The sequence below is a fragment of the Rhea pennata genome, chromosome 5 (assembly GCF_028389875.1).
Source record: "Rhea pennata isolate bPtePen1 chromosome 5, bPtePen1.pri, whole genome shotgun sequence".
NCBI lineage: Eukaryota > Metazoa > Chordata > Aves > Rheiformes > Rheidae > Rhea > Rhea pennata.
The window spans coordinates 61,005,634-61,019,856 of record NC_084667.1 but is presented as its reverse complement, the minus strand read 5'-3'; the positions used below and the strand labels follow the sequence as shown (position 1 = coordinate 61,019,856).

General features: G+C 36.8%; 1 protein-coding gene across 1 annotated transcript; it reads left to right on the top strand.

Annotated features, from left to right (window-relative positions):
* The first annotated feature begins 4,313 nt into the window (after positions 1–4,313).
* CDCA4 (cell division cycle associated 4) lies at positions 4,314–7,344 on the top strand. Its single transcript, XM_062576601.1, is given in 3 exon segments — positions 4,314–4,465; positions 4,467–4,593; positions 4,739–7,344. Coding segments are annotated over 3 exon segments (1,035 nt in total). The 3' UTR covers positions 5,495–7,344.
* Positions 7,345–14,223: the final 6,879 nt, after the last annotated feature.

The window sequence follows — 14,223 nt, the reverse complement described above, 5'->3', positions numbered from 1 at the left end:
CCTGCATGTATCTGTGTGGTAGAAGTTGTCAAGAAGATAACAGCAGTCTCAAGCAACAATTACGCTTTTGGTGCATACAGACTTGAGTGGTTTGGGCTCTTAATAGGCGGAAGTAGTAGAATAGAGAAGATACAGCTGGCCTTCGATTTCGGACAGAAGCAAATACTGCTTGAAACTAAGAGATTCTTGAACACCTTACTTCTAGAACAGCAGCAATCTTGATCTGGCAGGAGGTTTTTACGGGGTGGTTAATACCTTTTTTTTATTAGGTTAATATGTAAATCAATAGAGAAACATACTTATATTTTAATTAATTAGGCATTAAAGTTAGTATTCTCTTGAAATGAGTGCTTGTTATAGGTGCTGCAGAAAAGCCTGGGGGGTGGTTGTTTGTTTGTAAGGCTTTCTTCATGCCTGATTATGAAGCTAATGTTTTTAATGAAAATTTAGGTACTGAGACACACTTAGGTAATAGGATCTGTCAGTTAGTAGAAACTAAAGAAATAACTGCTATGATGGGCATACTCTTTAATAAAGTAATGCCAAAAAAGGTCACACATTCTTTCTTTATTGCTCCAGAGGAGAACCTAAGCAGGTCTTATATGTTATTGTATTGCATGGGATAACTTTTCTTCTTTAATAAGTCCAATCCACTCTGTAACGTATCTGCTGCTATGCTGTCTGTGATTTAGTTTGTGGACCTGATAATATTTCTTTTATTTAAAACCCATGTGTTCTCTTCAGTGGTCCCCTATTCTATCAGCCTGCTATTTTGGGGAGACAGAGGATTTTTCTTCTAAAACTGTCAGCTATCCAGAATAGCACCAGAATTTTTTTTCTTATTTATTGTTCTCATGACTGCATCATCTTTATCTGTGGTTGTCTAGAGAAAAAGTGGGTCAAGTTGGGGTTCTGAGGTATGAATTGTTGTTATATACAGTCTTTCAGAGTGCACTTGATTTATATAATGGATTGAAAACATACTGGAGAGCAAAAACTTTGAAACTTTTATAGCATCATATGTTGTGTGATAGAAATAAAGAATGTTTTAATTCAGTTCATAGTATGGTGTCTTACTGGAGTTTTAGTTCAGATGCCTCATGACCCTGTCTTGAATGTTACTGTGAACCCAGTGTAAGAATGACTCTATGAGTTGGGTGAAATACAGTTTCCATGAAATAACAGCATTTCAGTCTGAGTATTTTGGAATTCAGTCAAACGACTTTTGACTTGGGAGTGTTTGTGGTGTTGTGGGGTTCTTCGTTTGTTTAGGGGGGTGGTGTGTTTTTTTTTTTCCTCCCCCAAATATAAAGCATCTTGAGGGAAGCAGATGTTTTCTGCCCAAAGGAGGGGGGAATCCTTTGTCAGCCATATCCCTCCTCCCAATTTTGAAGAGCAAGCTGTTGTCAAAAATTTTCCTTTAGCAAACACAATAGAAAAAACAAAGGAAGGTGCATATATGTATTCTTTTTACTTGTTTCTTTATCAGGTATGTACTTTGGTTGGCATCTATCTTGTAATAGTACAGATATGTCTAGAAAAGTATTTGACTTTTATATTTACTATTTAAGTTTTTGTAGCCCTTCTAAGCTGAGCATTTTTTGTTTCAGTAATTAATTAAAAGAATTATTTCTTTTTTTTTTGTGTGTGTGTGTGTATCAAATCTTATTTTACCTTAAGTGTGCTTCAGAAACATGGGGGGTTTTTATAGTTAAATTTCCTTTTCATTACTATCATCTTGCAAGGTAAATCTTAGTCACAAAGTTTCTGTGCTGCTGCTAAAGGAAAATTGTTTTTGCTGCCTTTCAGTTTTGTTTGTTCATGCTTGCTCTTTCTGTATAGATACTATAGTCATATATGATTTTGTACAAAAGGGGGGAAAATATGTGATTTTTTTTTGTGTGATTGAAGTAATGAAGATTTGCTTTCAGTATGCTTTTGGGAGCACTTAAAACTTTTCAGATGATAGCTAAAGATTTTGTTTACTCGTTAAATGGCAAAGGCACAGGGATAAGGGAGAGGCTAGTCCAAAGGTTGGATAATAGCCTAGGATTTGAACTTAATCTGGCCATTTCCTTCTCCTGCCACAGATTTTTTATGTATTGTTGAGTGAATCACCTTTGTGCTGTATCTATAGAGTCTAATAGTATTATTTCAGTTTATGGGAGTATTGCAAGGATAAACATAGTGAAGCAATTGAAAAATAGAAGTGTATAAGTTTCTGAAATTGGAAATTGTTTTGCTGTGTATCTCCTGTAGTTGCATGACATCTTGCTTCCTGGTACTTGGTAGGTGGTGCTGTAACTTTTACTGTATGGACTCTTGCTCGGTAGCATGGGAGAAGAGGAAGGACTACATCAAACACAACTACTGGTATGTAACTTTTTCTTAAGTGAAACAGTAACCTTGTAGTATTTTGTGCAATCTTGAAAGTTGGACAACAAAGCACTGTTTTTATGATTTAAGGTACTGATTTGAAATGAGTATTATAGAAAAAGGAAAATTTCAGCAAATTCTGTGCAAGATTTACCTTTAAGGTTTCATAAACATTTTTTCTCTGCATGGTCTTTCTTACACGCACAAGATACACTGAGGTTTTCAAGTTTCTTGTAAAGTTCTGTCCTTTGCTGGTGTGCCTTATAAGCAGTTTAAATGACAAGTAATAGTCGCCTGAAAACCAAGTTAACATTTAATCGAAGATTTAATTATCATTCGCATGAACTTAGGTTAGAATGAAAAAAAAAAGCTTCAAACTCAGCATATTGCCTAATGTTTGACATAATCATACACGGTTATTGGTCTAAAAGATATTTCTGGAGGGTGGCAGTTTCATACAGGGAATATATGTTTAGAAATTATTGTGCATACTTCCTGTGAATTAAATGGGATATCCTCAGATGTGAACTTCATAGGAATACCTAAACATCTGGAAAATCTGCGCTATAAAGCAGGAACTAGGATTTTTTTTTGGGGGGGGGGGAATAGCCAATATATTGGGTTACTGGAGGGATTTTTACAAGGAACTTCCAAAGAATTTGACATATTGGTAATTCATGAATAACTTTGAAGTCTGTGAAAATAGTCATAACACCAAGTTCATGTGTTCTCTATTGCCATGTCTGTACATTATAATTTCTAAAGAGTTTTGTAGCTTCAGTGGGAAAAAGTCTGTAGAGAGCCCTTGAATCCACTAAGTTGCCCTATTGATATATATATATATATATATATATATATATATATATCAGTATAAGAACTGTTGCATAGGGTCAGACGAAACATCTATCTAGCTCTGTCTAGCTACTGTACTATCTTCAGGTTTTCAGAGTAGATAAGTATGTAATGAATCTTGAAAGGAACAGCATCATTCTTTTGGATTTTTAATGATTCTGAAAGGGATGTGAAAAATATCACTGAAAATGATAGCAATCAGCATAGCAACCAGAAAAGCAATTTAGGATTAAAGGCTTACCAAAAGAAATCTTAAACAGTATAGAAAAGGCAGTTAAACAATGCATTATGAATTATTTGAAAAATCTTGTTTAGTTTAGGTCACTACCTTCAAAATTCCAAAAATGTTAGGCGAACTGAAAGGACAGAAGACTTAGAAAGGACATCATAAAAATGCATAAACTTAAAGATCAAGTAATAGCTTTTATCTGCTACCTAATTCTTATATGACTAGAAAAAGTGACATCTATCACATTTAAAAAAAAATTACTGTCTATTTCAGGAGGTTAGCTGCAATACTTAACTTGTGTGGGGGGCTATTATAAAAATTAGTGCAATTCAGAAGGTGATCAGGATATTAGTAGTTGAAATTCATATCTTAGCTAATTCGGCAAGTGACTTTTTTTAGATGCAAATAATTAGAGGCCTGAATGTATCCCATTTATTTTTAGGCATGTAGCTGGTGAGTATAGATTAGGAATACAGAGTTCTGCTTTCTAATAGTTAAGTAAGAATGGCTCCTACAGAGGATGACTGTGCCTGTCCTAACTGAATTTGTGGAGTTCATGTTTGAACTGAACATACGAATTACACAGTTCAGTTACTCACCGAAGTGAGGGAAGCTTGGGGGGGGGCTTTTAGGCACCTCACTTGGATGCATTATGTTAAATGGAACAAACCTAGATCTGACCCTTGCTGTAGCCTGCAATAAATTTATTGCATGGGCAACACACCTCAAGGTGTGTAGGTGTTTTTTTTCTTAGTTTTATTTTACTCTTAGGTGTGTTGATGTTCTGCAGGGCGCAAAAATCTTTTAAAGGTGGTGTGCCAGGTTGTATCTTTATTTCCAAAATTAGAAGTTAAGCATGCAAGTAGAAACTCAGGAAGAACGAGGAGAAACCGCCTCTCCAGTAGGCGAAATACAACCATTGAGGTGCTTGCTTCTGTGCGAAGCAGCGGCTCCTGACTTCCATCAAGTATGGAACTTAATGAGAGCCAGGAGCTGGAAGCCTCGGCCTCTCAGATGCCTCTCTCCGATGCCATGACTTGTGGACCTGCTCACTCCTGGTTCCCGAGTGCCGTCTTTGGGACCCAGTCCATGTGTTCCTGACCCCTGTTGTACCACAGAGGCCATTCTATAACCTGGTATGACAATTCTGACATTTCTATCTTCAAAGAATTGCTTTTGCTGTTTATACTTATGATTCTAAAGTTTTGTATATTGTTTTTACTCATCTTTTTTTCCACCTTCTTGAGTTGTTTACATTGTACAATTTTTTTTTCTTAACAGGACACAATGTTTGTACGAGGATTGAAGAGAAAATGTTTTGATGGTGAAGAAGATATTGAAGGAACTCTGGCTGGTATTAAGGCTATTCCTTCATATAATCTTCAGCGACAGTCACTTTTAGATATGTCCTTGGTTAAACTCCAGCTTTGTCACATGCTGGTTGAACCTAACCTTTGTCGTTCAGTACTTATAGCCAACACAGTACGACAGATTCAAGAGGAAATGACCCAAGATGGGACTTGGCAGATGATAAATACACAGAGTACAGGGCAGACATCCTTGGATCGTCTTGTTTCAACGGATATCCTCTGCCGTTCATCCAGGGAACAAGCTGAGGGAAAGCAGGTTCCAGGTTACAGTAATTTCAGTAAAGACTTTGAGGATGACCAGGCACAAGACAGTTCAGAAACTATGTCAACATCTTCTTCGGTGCAAGCTTCAAGAAACCTGCAAAGCAATGTATGGGAAATGGAGAATCCACAAGAAAACAGAGGAAACTTTCAAAAATCATTAGATCAAATATTTGAGACACTGGAGAGTAAGAGTCCTAATTCTGTTGAAGATCTGTTTTCAGAAGTTGACAATTCTTACTATGATCTTGATACAATGTTAACAGGAATGATGAGCAACACAAAAATGGGACACTGTGATGGGCTTGAAACATTTTCTTCTCCAACAGCTGCACCTTCTAACTCTAATTGTAAATCTGATCTTAACGAGCTTGATCATATTGTGGAAATCCTTGTTGAATCTTGAGACTACTTGCCTAGGAGATTAAAAAAAATTGTTAACGGAAATGAGACTTGAACTATTTCAACATATTTTTTTCTATCAAATCTGCACGTGTATTTTACAAATACCTATATATTATATAGATACATATGAGAAAAAGCACTTCATATTGCAAAATAGTGTTAACTCTTAAAGTTAACCTGCAACTTGTAGTGTAATAATTCCAGTTTATTGTCCATTGAACTGTAAGTACTCAAGGTTAAACATCTAAGTTTGAGGTCTGAGGTTTTCAAAACTGGGTTCTTTTTGCCAATTTGTTTTAGCCTTTGGAGGATATGTGCAGCAAGAGGGATTCATCTTTCCTTTTCATATCCTTCCCTCGGTTTAAAAAATATATATATATAAACATAGACATTGGGTAACTTGATTTTCTATTTTCCTTGGTTTCCAGGCCAACACTTTGTTACACCACATTTCCTACTATATCTGCTGCTTCTGTTGTAGGTCGCTACATGGCTCTTAAAGAGCAATATGCAATAGTTCCCATTATCTTAGCATGTTCTGGGTTTTGCTACTATTTTTCCTTTAAAAATAGTTTTAAAGTGTTTATTGATGTTTAGATTTTTTCCAGGTATTTTCCTAAAATATTTTTTTACTACAAATGTTGTCAGCTGCTAACTTAGTAACTTTTGATCATATCTGCAGTTGATGTATTTTTTGAAAGATTTTTCAAAAAGGGATGTTTTTTACCATGAGCTACCCAATGTAGTTCAGTAAAGTGTTTGTAAATGTAAATATATGATTTTATACTTTACATTAAAATGTAAGAGCTGTTTTCATGATTCTGTTTTATAGAGTAGTACTTTACTAAATTGAGAATTGTACAATTATGCTTTTTATGCCACATAGTTGAGTGTTATTAGAGGAAGAACTCTGATCCAGCTAGATACAGTTACATTTAATTCAGTTCAGACCGTATTTTTTGTTAACTGCAAACGTAAATTACATAGGTTTTTATTTATGTGTATTTATATGTAAATGTCATCAAGTGAATTGTTTATCACTGAAGTCTGCCATCAAATATTTGTTTATATAGGATAACTATCTTGCACTAATTACAACGAGAAGTGTTACTAGTGGCCTTTAACTCAACTCTTATGTCTTGTCATAATTGGTATGCTCCAAGGTTTTCCTCTTGCCTTTTTTTTTTTTAATAAGAAAGAATAATAAGTGTGGGATGGTGTTCCTTTCTTTAAGTAGTTGTGCATTTGTTTTGGAGGGTGTATAACTAATCTTATTCCTAAGAGACTTTTTTGGAAGGGATGGATCAAGTATCATATATTATTTTGTAACAAAACGACAAGCATTTATCTTCACAAATTGGTACTGGGAAGAGATCTAAACTAGTAGGGATATAGAAAAGGGGGAAAAGATTCCTAGGTTTCTGGAATGTTTTAGCATTGGTTATGGAAGGGGGAGACATCCACCAGTAACTTGATAGCTTTTATAGTCTTGTGTCCAGTGGGTCAGTGAATAGGAACAGAGCACATTTCTCTATTAGACTCTGTATTTGCACAAGTGACCTCACCTACTATGTGCTATCTCTTCTAGATTCTCAAATCCCTGAAATATTGGGGGAGCTGAGCTTATGATTTCAACAAGTGCTTTAGAGGCAGCTTCCAGTAAGGGAGGGGAAAATAACATTGTTTTGCTGAATTTTTCTACTTGGTAGTTGAATGCATGCTAACTCAGTTGTGTGAAACCGTGCAGTTGGTGCAAGTCTTTAGTGAGTTTAAAAATGGTTTTTGTATAAAACTGATCTTTATTTGCTGTAGTAGTTAAACATTAGTTCCTTAATTAAAGCTTGATAATAACTTTGCATTAAAGTATGAAATACCATATATAGATGCTTGCAAGTTCAGTCCATACAATACAGCTGGACCAAAGAAACAAAAACAGTACTAGATGTCTTAATAGACACATCATTCACATTTGAAAATGTCTAATATGAGAATTTAAAAGGTGATGCAGTAGTAAAGCCTGCTTCATAAGGTTATAAATATTGGTGCGAGTTTTCATATCTCAAAGTAAAATAATTGTGAAATAATAGTCTGTTTTACTTGGCAGTGTTTATTTGCAACATCAGAGATTCCTTCCAAAATTATAAATCCTCAGGAAAACTTGTGTGATGTTTTTCCTTGTGTAGATAGATCACTGAATGGGACAGCAGATGTCTTAGGATAAAGTAGAAGGCTAGGCAGTTTGAAAGGTTTATAAAAGGAGCAGCAGTGATGAGCTGAATAACAAAATGTGTTCTGTACCCCTGGTAAAGCTCCCCGAGACTGATTTGATATTTAAACTCTTTTTGAACAGCTGTGAGTGTTTCCTCCTGGTACCGCCCCCATTTTAATTAAATGGGATGTTGCAGGTATACATATTGAAAAAACCCTCCTTACTACCCCTCCACCACACACCAGTGTGTTTCAATCTTCATGCTATTAGGTAGAATTCAGTATAAATTGTTCATAACTCTTAAACTGTATAAATCAATGTGTATGTCTTACTGCATCAAGCATCTTGCCACGTAGCCTGTTATACTGGGGAAACTATGCCTGGTTACAGTAATTTGCAGAGGTGGTTTGGTTTGACAGGAAAAGTATTGGGAAAGTATGTGTTTATATAGATAAGATTTTAAAAGAAATCTCTTTATTAAAAGAAATGTTTTATGTCCCCTAAACTTTCTCCAAATGTTCTCGTATGTGCTATTACTTGCCTAATGTCTTGGCTCAAGTCTCTAGCAGGTATAAGCATTCACTTGCACAGGTACTTTACGGATGTATACTTGAAACTGGACTGAATTTGAGAGGATCCAGTCAGTATAAAATCAGCTTGTCTCCCTATTCAGGCATACATTCAGAGAAGCTTTACCTCATCTGTAGTAAGAACTTTGTTTTCTAGCTCATGTTGTTATTTCTTTGCTAGTGCAAAGAGGTTGTAGTTAAATACAGAACACTTGCATGAAAATACACTGTATTAACCTTTAGGTACTTCTGTAAGACACAGATCAGAAATGATAGAGTGCCTGTAAGGGAATGTAAATTATTTATTTTGTGAACTGTTAGTACAAATGGGGAAGGCTGATGCTTGCTGAAGGTTTTCTTCAGAACTCTGCTTCAGTCTTGCACAAAAGAAAACACTTTCAAGCAAATAGCTAACATTGAGTCTGCTTCCTTCTTAGGTCACCTAGAATGTATGTCCCCAACTGCCTGTGGCTCTATTTCTTCTCCCTCGCAAGAAAACCCAGAACACATGGAGCTTATGGAATTTGGGCATTCAGCAAAGGCAAAAGTGAGAATCCAGGCTGAGTTGAACATGGCTGTGTGTCTGAAAGCTTGTCTATTTGCTAGTCTATCTCCTTCCCCCTCCCTTCTTTTTTCTATCCTTTCTCTTCCTCAGCTTGGAGTTGATCTAACAAAGATGTTGCTTATCTCTACATGTCTAGCTATATTTGCTAAAGAACAAATCAGGAAACGAGGGAATTGTTTCTTGGGATGAAAAGCACCTTTTCACAGTGCCTCAGAAGTACAGCAAAGAGGGGGTTACAGTTGTGGCTTTCATCCTTTAGCAGGTTAGGGTTTTGCATGGGAGTCCTCACACTTACGAGGAATTACGTATTTTCCAGCCTGCTTTTGAAGTCTCAAGTATGTCTGAACTGGTTTTGCAAATGTAGGTCAAACTTCACTGTAAAAAACGTTTTTCATGTTACAGAAGGCATTTTTAAAAGAATTATTGTAAATATCAGGCCACTGTGGATGCATTGTGGTTCTGAGTGTATGGCTGCCTTGAAGTTTGCAACTTATTATTCCATATTCTCATATAATCAAACAGACTTCATCAAAAGGCAGGATGAAGAACAATACCACTTACTTGCTGGCACCTAATATAAGACAAAAATCTCTCAAAAAGTTAGTGCTGTTCAGAATGAAAGCATGCTTATGTCTCAGACTCAGGATTTATGTCCCCTATGCAAAAAATCATGACTGATGATGACAGATTTTGATTGCTCATCAACCCTTAAATGAGTATGACCTCACACTATACTAATACTGAAAGTACAAAAACACCAAGCTAGCTCCATAGCAGAAGAAATGAAATGCGTATCTTAAGTGAAGTCAGTTTGGTTCATTTAGTTATAATATTTTACAAGGATTATCTCAAATCCTTTTGGTGTCTTTTGCAAATCTGATAGATGAAAAAAAAATACTACTTTTCCGGGAAGTTCCACATTTCGGATAAATAAATGAAATCCTGCCAAATAATTCCAGCTGTCAGGAAAAAGATAAACTTCAGCTGTCTATAGAATCCTGACTTTTCCTTTTAAAACCAGTGACAAATACCTCAATTTCATTAGCTGAAGTGACTTTCGTAAGTGTGCATGGTAACTCTAATTAAAAAAAAAATACTTTTTTTTTTTTTTTTTTTTGCTTTGCCAAGGTTCCTCTAAAATGGGTATCTTAGGACCTAAGCAATTATTCTGTAAACCTTAATGTTTGTATGCAGCCAGTGTAAATGTTAATGCATACCAACTTACTAACAGAAAAAAACAAAGGTAGCTTTTCATTGCAGTGAAAATGTTCAGTAATTTCAAATGTCATGTTCTCAGGGAGGAATAATGGAAGATACAGGGGATTGCATGACTTCTTGCAAAAATAGTATTTAAAAACAAATCGTATCTGTCTGCTGTATTAGAAAGTCCTCTATGAGCATGTAGGAAGTGGCTAAGTACTGCAATAGCCAACTGTTAAAACTGAAGAATAGCCTATCATCTTTTTCACGTACTGGTTACAGGCAATCAAATTTTGGGGATCAAAAAAAGTAACTTTAAAATTGGGGCTGTGCCAGCTTTCAAAACAGGATTCTTTAAGGATTGGCAGGTTATGTTGTTAGAAAATACCAAAGGAGTTTAAATTACTTAGTACTCAATCTGTTACATGTTACTGGGAAGACATAAAATGCGTGAAGCTGGAGAAGTAAAATTTTTTTTTATATTACTTCAGGGAGGAAAAAACAACTGTGTATTTGCAAATTCTAGATCCTGCTATCACTGATTTATTATATCAGAAATGTTTTCTCTAGAGTTGTGACCAGCTGTTTCTCCTGTGTCCACTTATGTCAATTTTTGTCTTCCAGTTCAATATTACTGACTTGCCAATAGTGTGGTTTGTGTGGTGGTAATTTTTTTTGCCTTCACCCCCCCTCAAAAAAAAGGGGGGGGAGGATTTGATCAGTTATCTCAACTAAGTAATTCAAACTTCTCTAAACTGGCTCATTCGTCAAGATAAAATGAAAACATTTTTGTCACAAGCCCCTTAGCCTGGAGATCAGTGGAAGGAAGGGCAGTTAATGTTGCTGCTGCAGCCTCTTGTTAGAGACTGTTCTGTCTATAGTTAACAATGAAAATGATTTCTGTTGCTGTGCCAAAGATGCAAATGTTTATAATCTAACTTAGCCATAGCCAAGATACTTTCTGACTGCAGTAATATTACTCCTAGTTTCTGTAATAGCTCTGTAATATTACTAGCCTTAATTAGTGGAAGTACAAAGGATCTTGGATTGAAAGCAGAGGACTATGACAACACTTAACTTTAAATACTGGCAGTGTTGATTGTTGTTTTTGCTTAGAATTCCTTTGGCTTAAAGATTTCTTTACCAGTTGTAACCCAATGCTGTTTTCCTCCTGTAAGTATCTGACATTCACTTTTGTATGTTTGGGATTCTTAAATGAAAGAAATGTTAGATATACATACATACATACATATATATAAAAAGCACTGGTGCGTTTTTTTTTGGTTCAGTGAGCTGACTGAAGTTTTAAATTGCTGAAATCTTATTATTATTATTATTTTATTTTAACTATCTGTTCTGTCTTTCTGTTTTCCACCTTAGTCTGAAAGGCTTGTGTAGGAGGGAGAAGCACTTTTGGGGGAAGTCATGATTCTTGTAACTAAATAAAATAATAGTTTAGTTAATACTCTGACAAATATTGGATAGTCTGTTAAAAATATATATTGCTTTTTACTTCAATAATTGTAGATTTTTCTGTAGTTAGTGCTTCATAGAGGCTTAACAGCAAAAATATAGGTGGTACCACAAAGTAGGCTTGGTGCAGTAGGCATTATCCTTTCTAACTTCCCTATGGAAGTATGCATTTGTGATTATTCTGCCTTTCAGCTTCAGAACAGCTAGTTAACTTCAGCAGCATCTGACAGATCTGGTAGTAACTATACTTCCAGAAAATTATTTTTGAGAATAAGCAGACAGGTAAAAGAAAAACGAAAGGTGAAAAATGCATCCTGAACTGACATCCGCATGAGAGAGACATTTGTAAGTCTCCAGGCATAAGAACAGCTTCAGTTAGAGCTTGTACTTTAGACACTGAAGTCAATTATCACAAACTTAAATCCATAGGAAACCAGTCTTCATTAGTTCCTGTGTTCCTGGAACTGTTGTTTGAATAGATGCCTAGTACTAAGGTAAGCGGAAATAGCAAACCTCCAGTAATACATTCATGAGTTATATAGAGATCCTGATTGGTTTTGGAGGGGTTTTTTGGTTCATGTGAAACATGTTGCAAAAGCAAAAATGCTGCTCATGACAATGGCATCCTGGCCATGGTGAGTTATGGTGAATATAGTCATACTAAAAGGCTGCATTTTAATAATAATAAAAAAAAAGCTCATTGAGGCTTCTATTTGCCCCTCAGTTAGTTTAAGGCAAAGTGGAAGAGCATTACAGACTCCTAGAACATAGGCATCTTTTGAGAAACTAAGGTGCTTTTAAGGGAAGGTGTTATGAAGAAAGACTCTAAATGTGAGCTCAGGCATTAAAATTCTTAACAAAGCCTGTGAAATAAATGCAGCTCTTCTATCTTAAGATGCAAATTGCATAGAACATGGATGCAATTAAGTTAAAGTTGATTCCAGTTCTCTTGCATGTATCCCACTATTAGCTGATGTTTGACAGAAGTGACAAAGTGACAAAAACCTTTGCAAATAATCAGCGAAGTATTTTCCATGCTAATTTCTATCAACTTCAGTAGGTCGTAAAAATAAATCCAAAGCTCTGATGTACTTAAACAACACCGTATTATTTTCATAGATCCTTTCAGAGATTGTAAGAACCGGATCTGACGTTTCTAGAAACCTGCTGTAGAAGATGCACACACTCTTTTCTATTAAACAACAAAAATCAGTTAAACAATTGACTTCATTAGGATAATAAGCCGAAGTGGCGTTATTAGTGCTGGTGTCTGTCTGAAAGACCTCCTGGGGGCAGGGGGAGGGAGCAGGAGGGGAAATAACGCTTTACTCGCATAGGTTCCTGGAAGCAGGAATTGGAAAGAGTGAAGAGATGAAGGTGAAGGGGCCGCCAGAGCGATTCCGTGACTCAGGTACTGTATTATCTTGTTATAGCTGTGGAGAGGTATGAACCAAATGAGGAATGAACCAACGTTACGGGATTGCCTGGAAGATGGATAGCTTTGGCCAGCTGGGGCCAAGTCTAGAAAATCTCATTTCTGCTCAAGCAGTTAAAATACTTTTGTGGTGCTGCTGGTTTCATATGGGTTAAATCACCCCTTTATGTGGCTCCATTTATGCATAATCATTCCAAAAATGTCCCTTGTGCATCTATTGCTTTCATGCTTCCTATTCTGTGTCTATTTCTCGGAGATAATCCCTAGCATATGGCAGAGGTCTGCCTTGGTGTCGTGCTCCTCGCTGTCCCTGACTGACTCATCGCAGGTTTCTTCTCTGTGCGCATCTTGGCTCCTTCCCCCTCGTGAGCCCCAGCGGAGGGCGGGAAGGGGAGCGGTGCAGCCGGGCGCCTGGTGCCCTCCTCCCCTGGAGCTCCCGCCGGCCCCAAGGGGTCCTGCGGGCCCTGGCTCTGGTGTTTGGTGCCTCTCTGCCCTTCATCCGCTTTGGGTGACATCCCCTGCCTGCTTTTATCCCTTCAAAACACCCAGGGTGAGACGTAAGGGCTGAAATCTATTGTACCTGGGGGGCTGCAAAAGTTCCTCAATCTGCTAATCATAAAGAGCAAATAATTGTCAAATCTGCTGTTTTGCTTCATCAGTAGCAACTGAGAATCTTGCTGGAGTGTGCTGTCATGTAATCTGTCTGCATTTGGTCTGCGTTTACTGCTCAGTGTGTTTCTGAGGAAAATGCTGGGTGCACAAGTATACTTAAATTGGGTTTTTTTTTTTTTTTGTTTTTACTGTATTAGGGATTAACCTAAGCCTATTTTCTGAGAGATCCGAGCAGTTTTGGGGGGAAAACATCAGGTAACCCTGCTATTGATTTCAGTCTTATGTCAGTCTTTTATCTTTACAGATATTTGAACATCAGATTTTGAAATCTGGCTTGCATAAACACTTGTGCCAATATAACTTGATTACGCAAATACCCATGGAAAGCAAATACAAAAGAGGTTGGGCATGGATTAAAAAAAGGGGGGGGTCTAAAGTGAATATTTATGGAAGAATTTCAGAATGTTTGATGTAGCTTTATCACTGTGTGAGAGATGTATGTGCCTTCCTAACGCTGCTGGAAAAGGCAGCTGTAGAAATAATTCTTTATGGAGGCCCTTGCAGTTCCCCTCGCTTAAATTCGGCAATTTCAGCTTTTTGCGGAGGGTCGCGATGTTCGGTTTCTGAGACCGAGCACCTGGGGGGGAGCAGCAGGACCCCGCGCCGC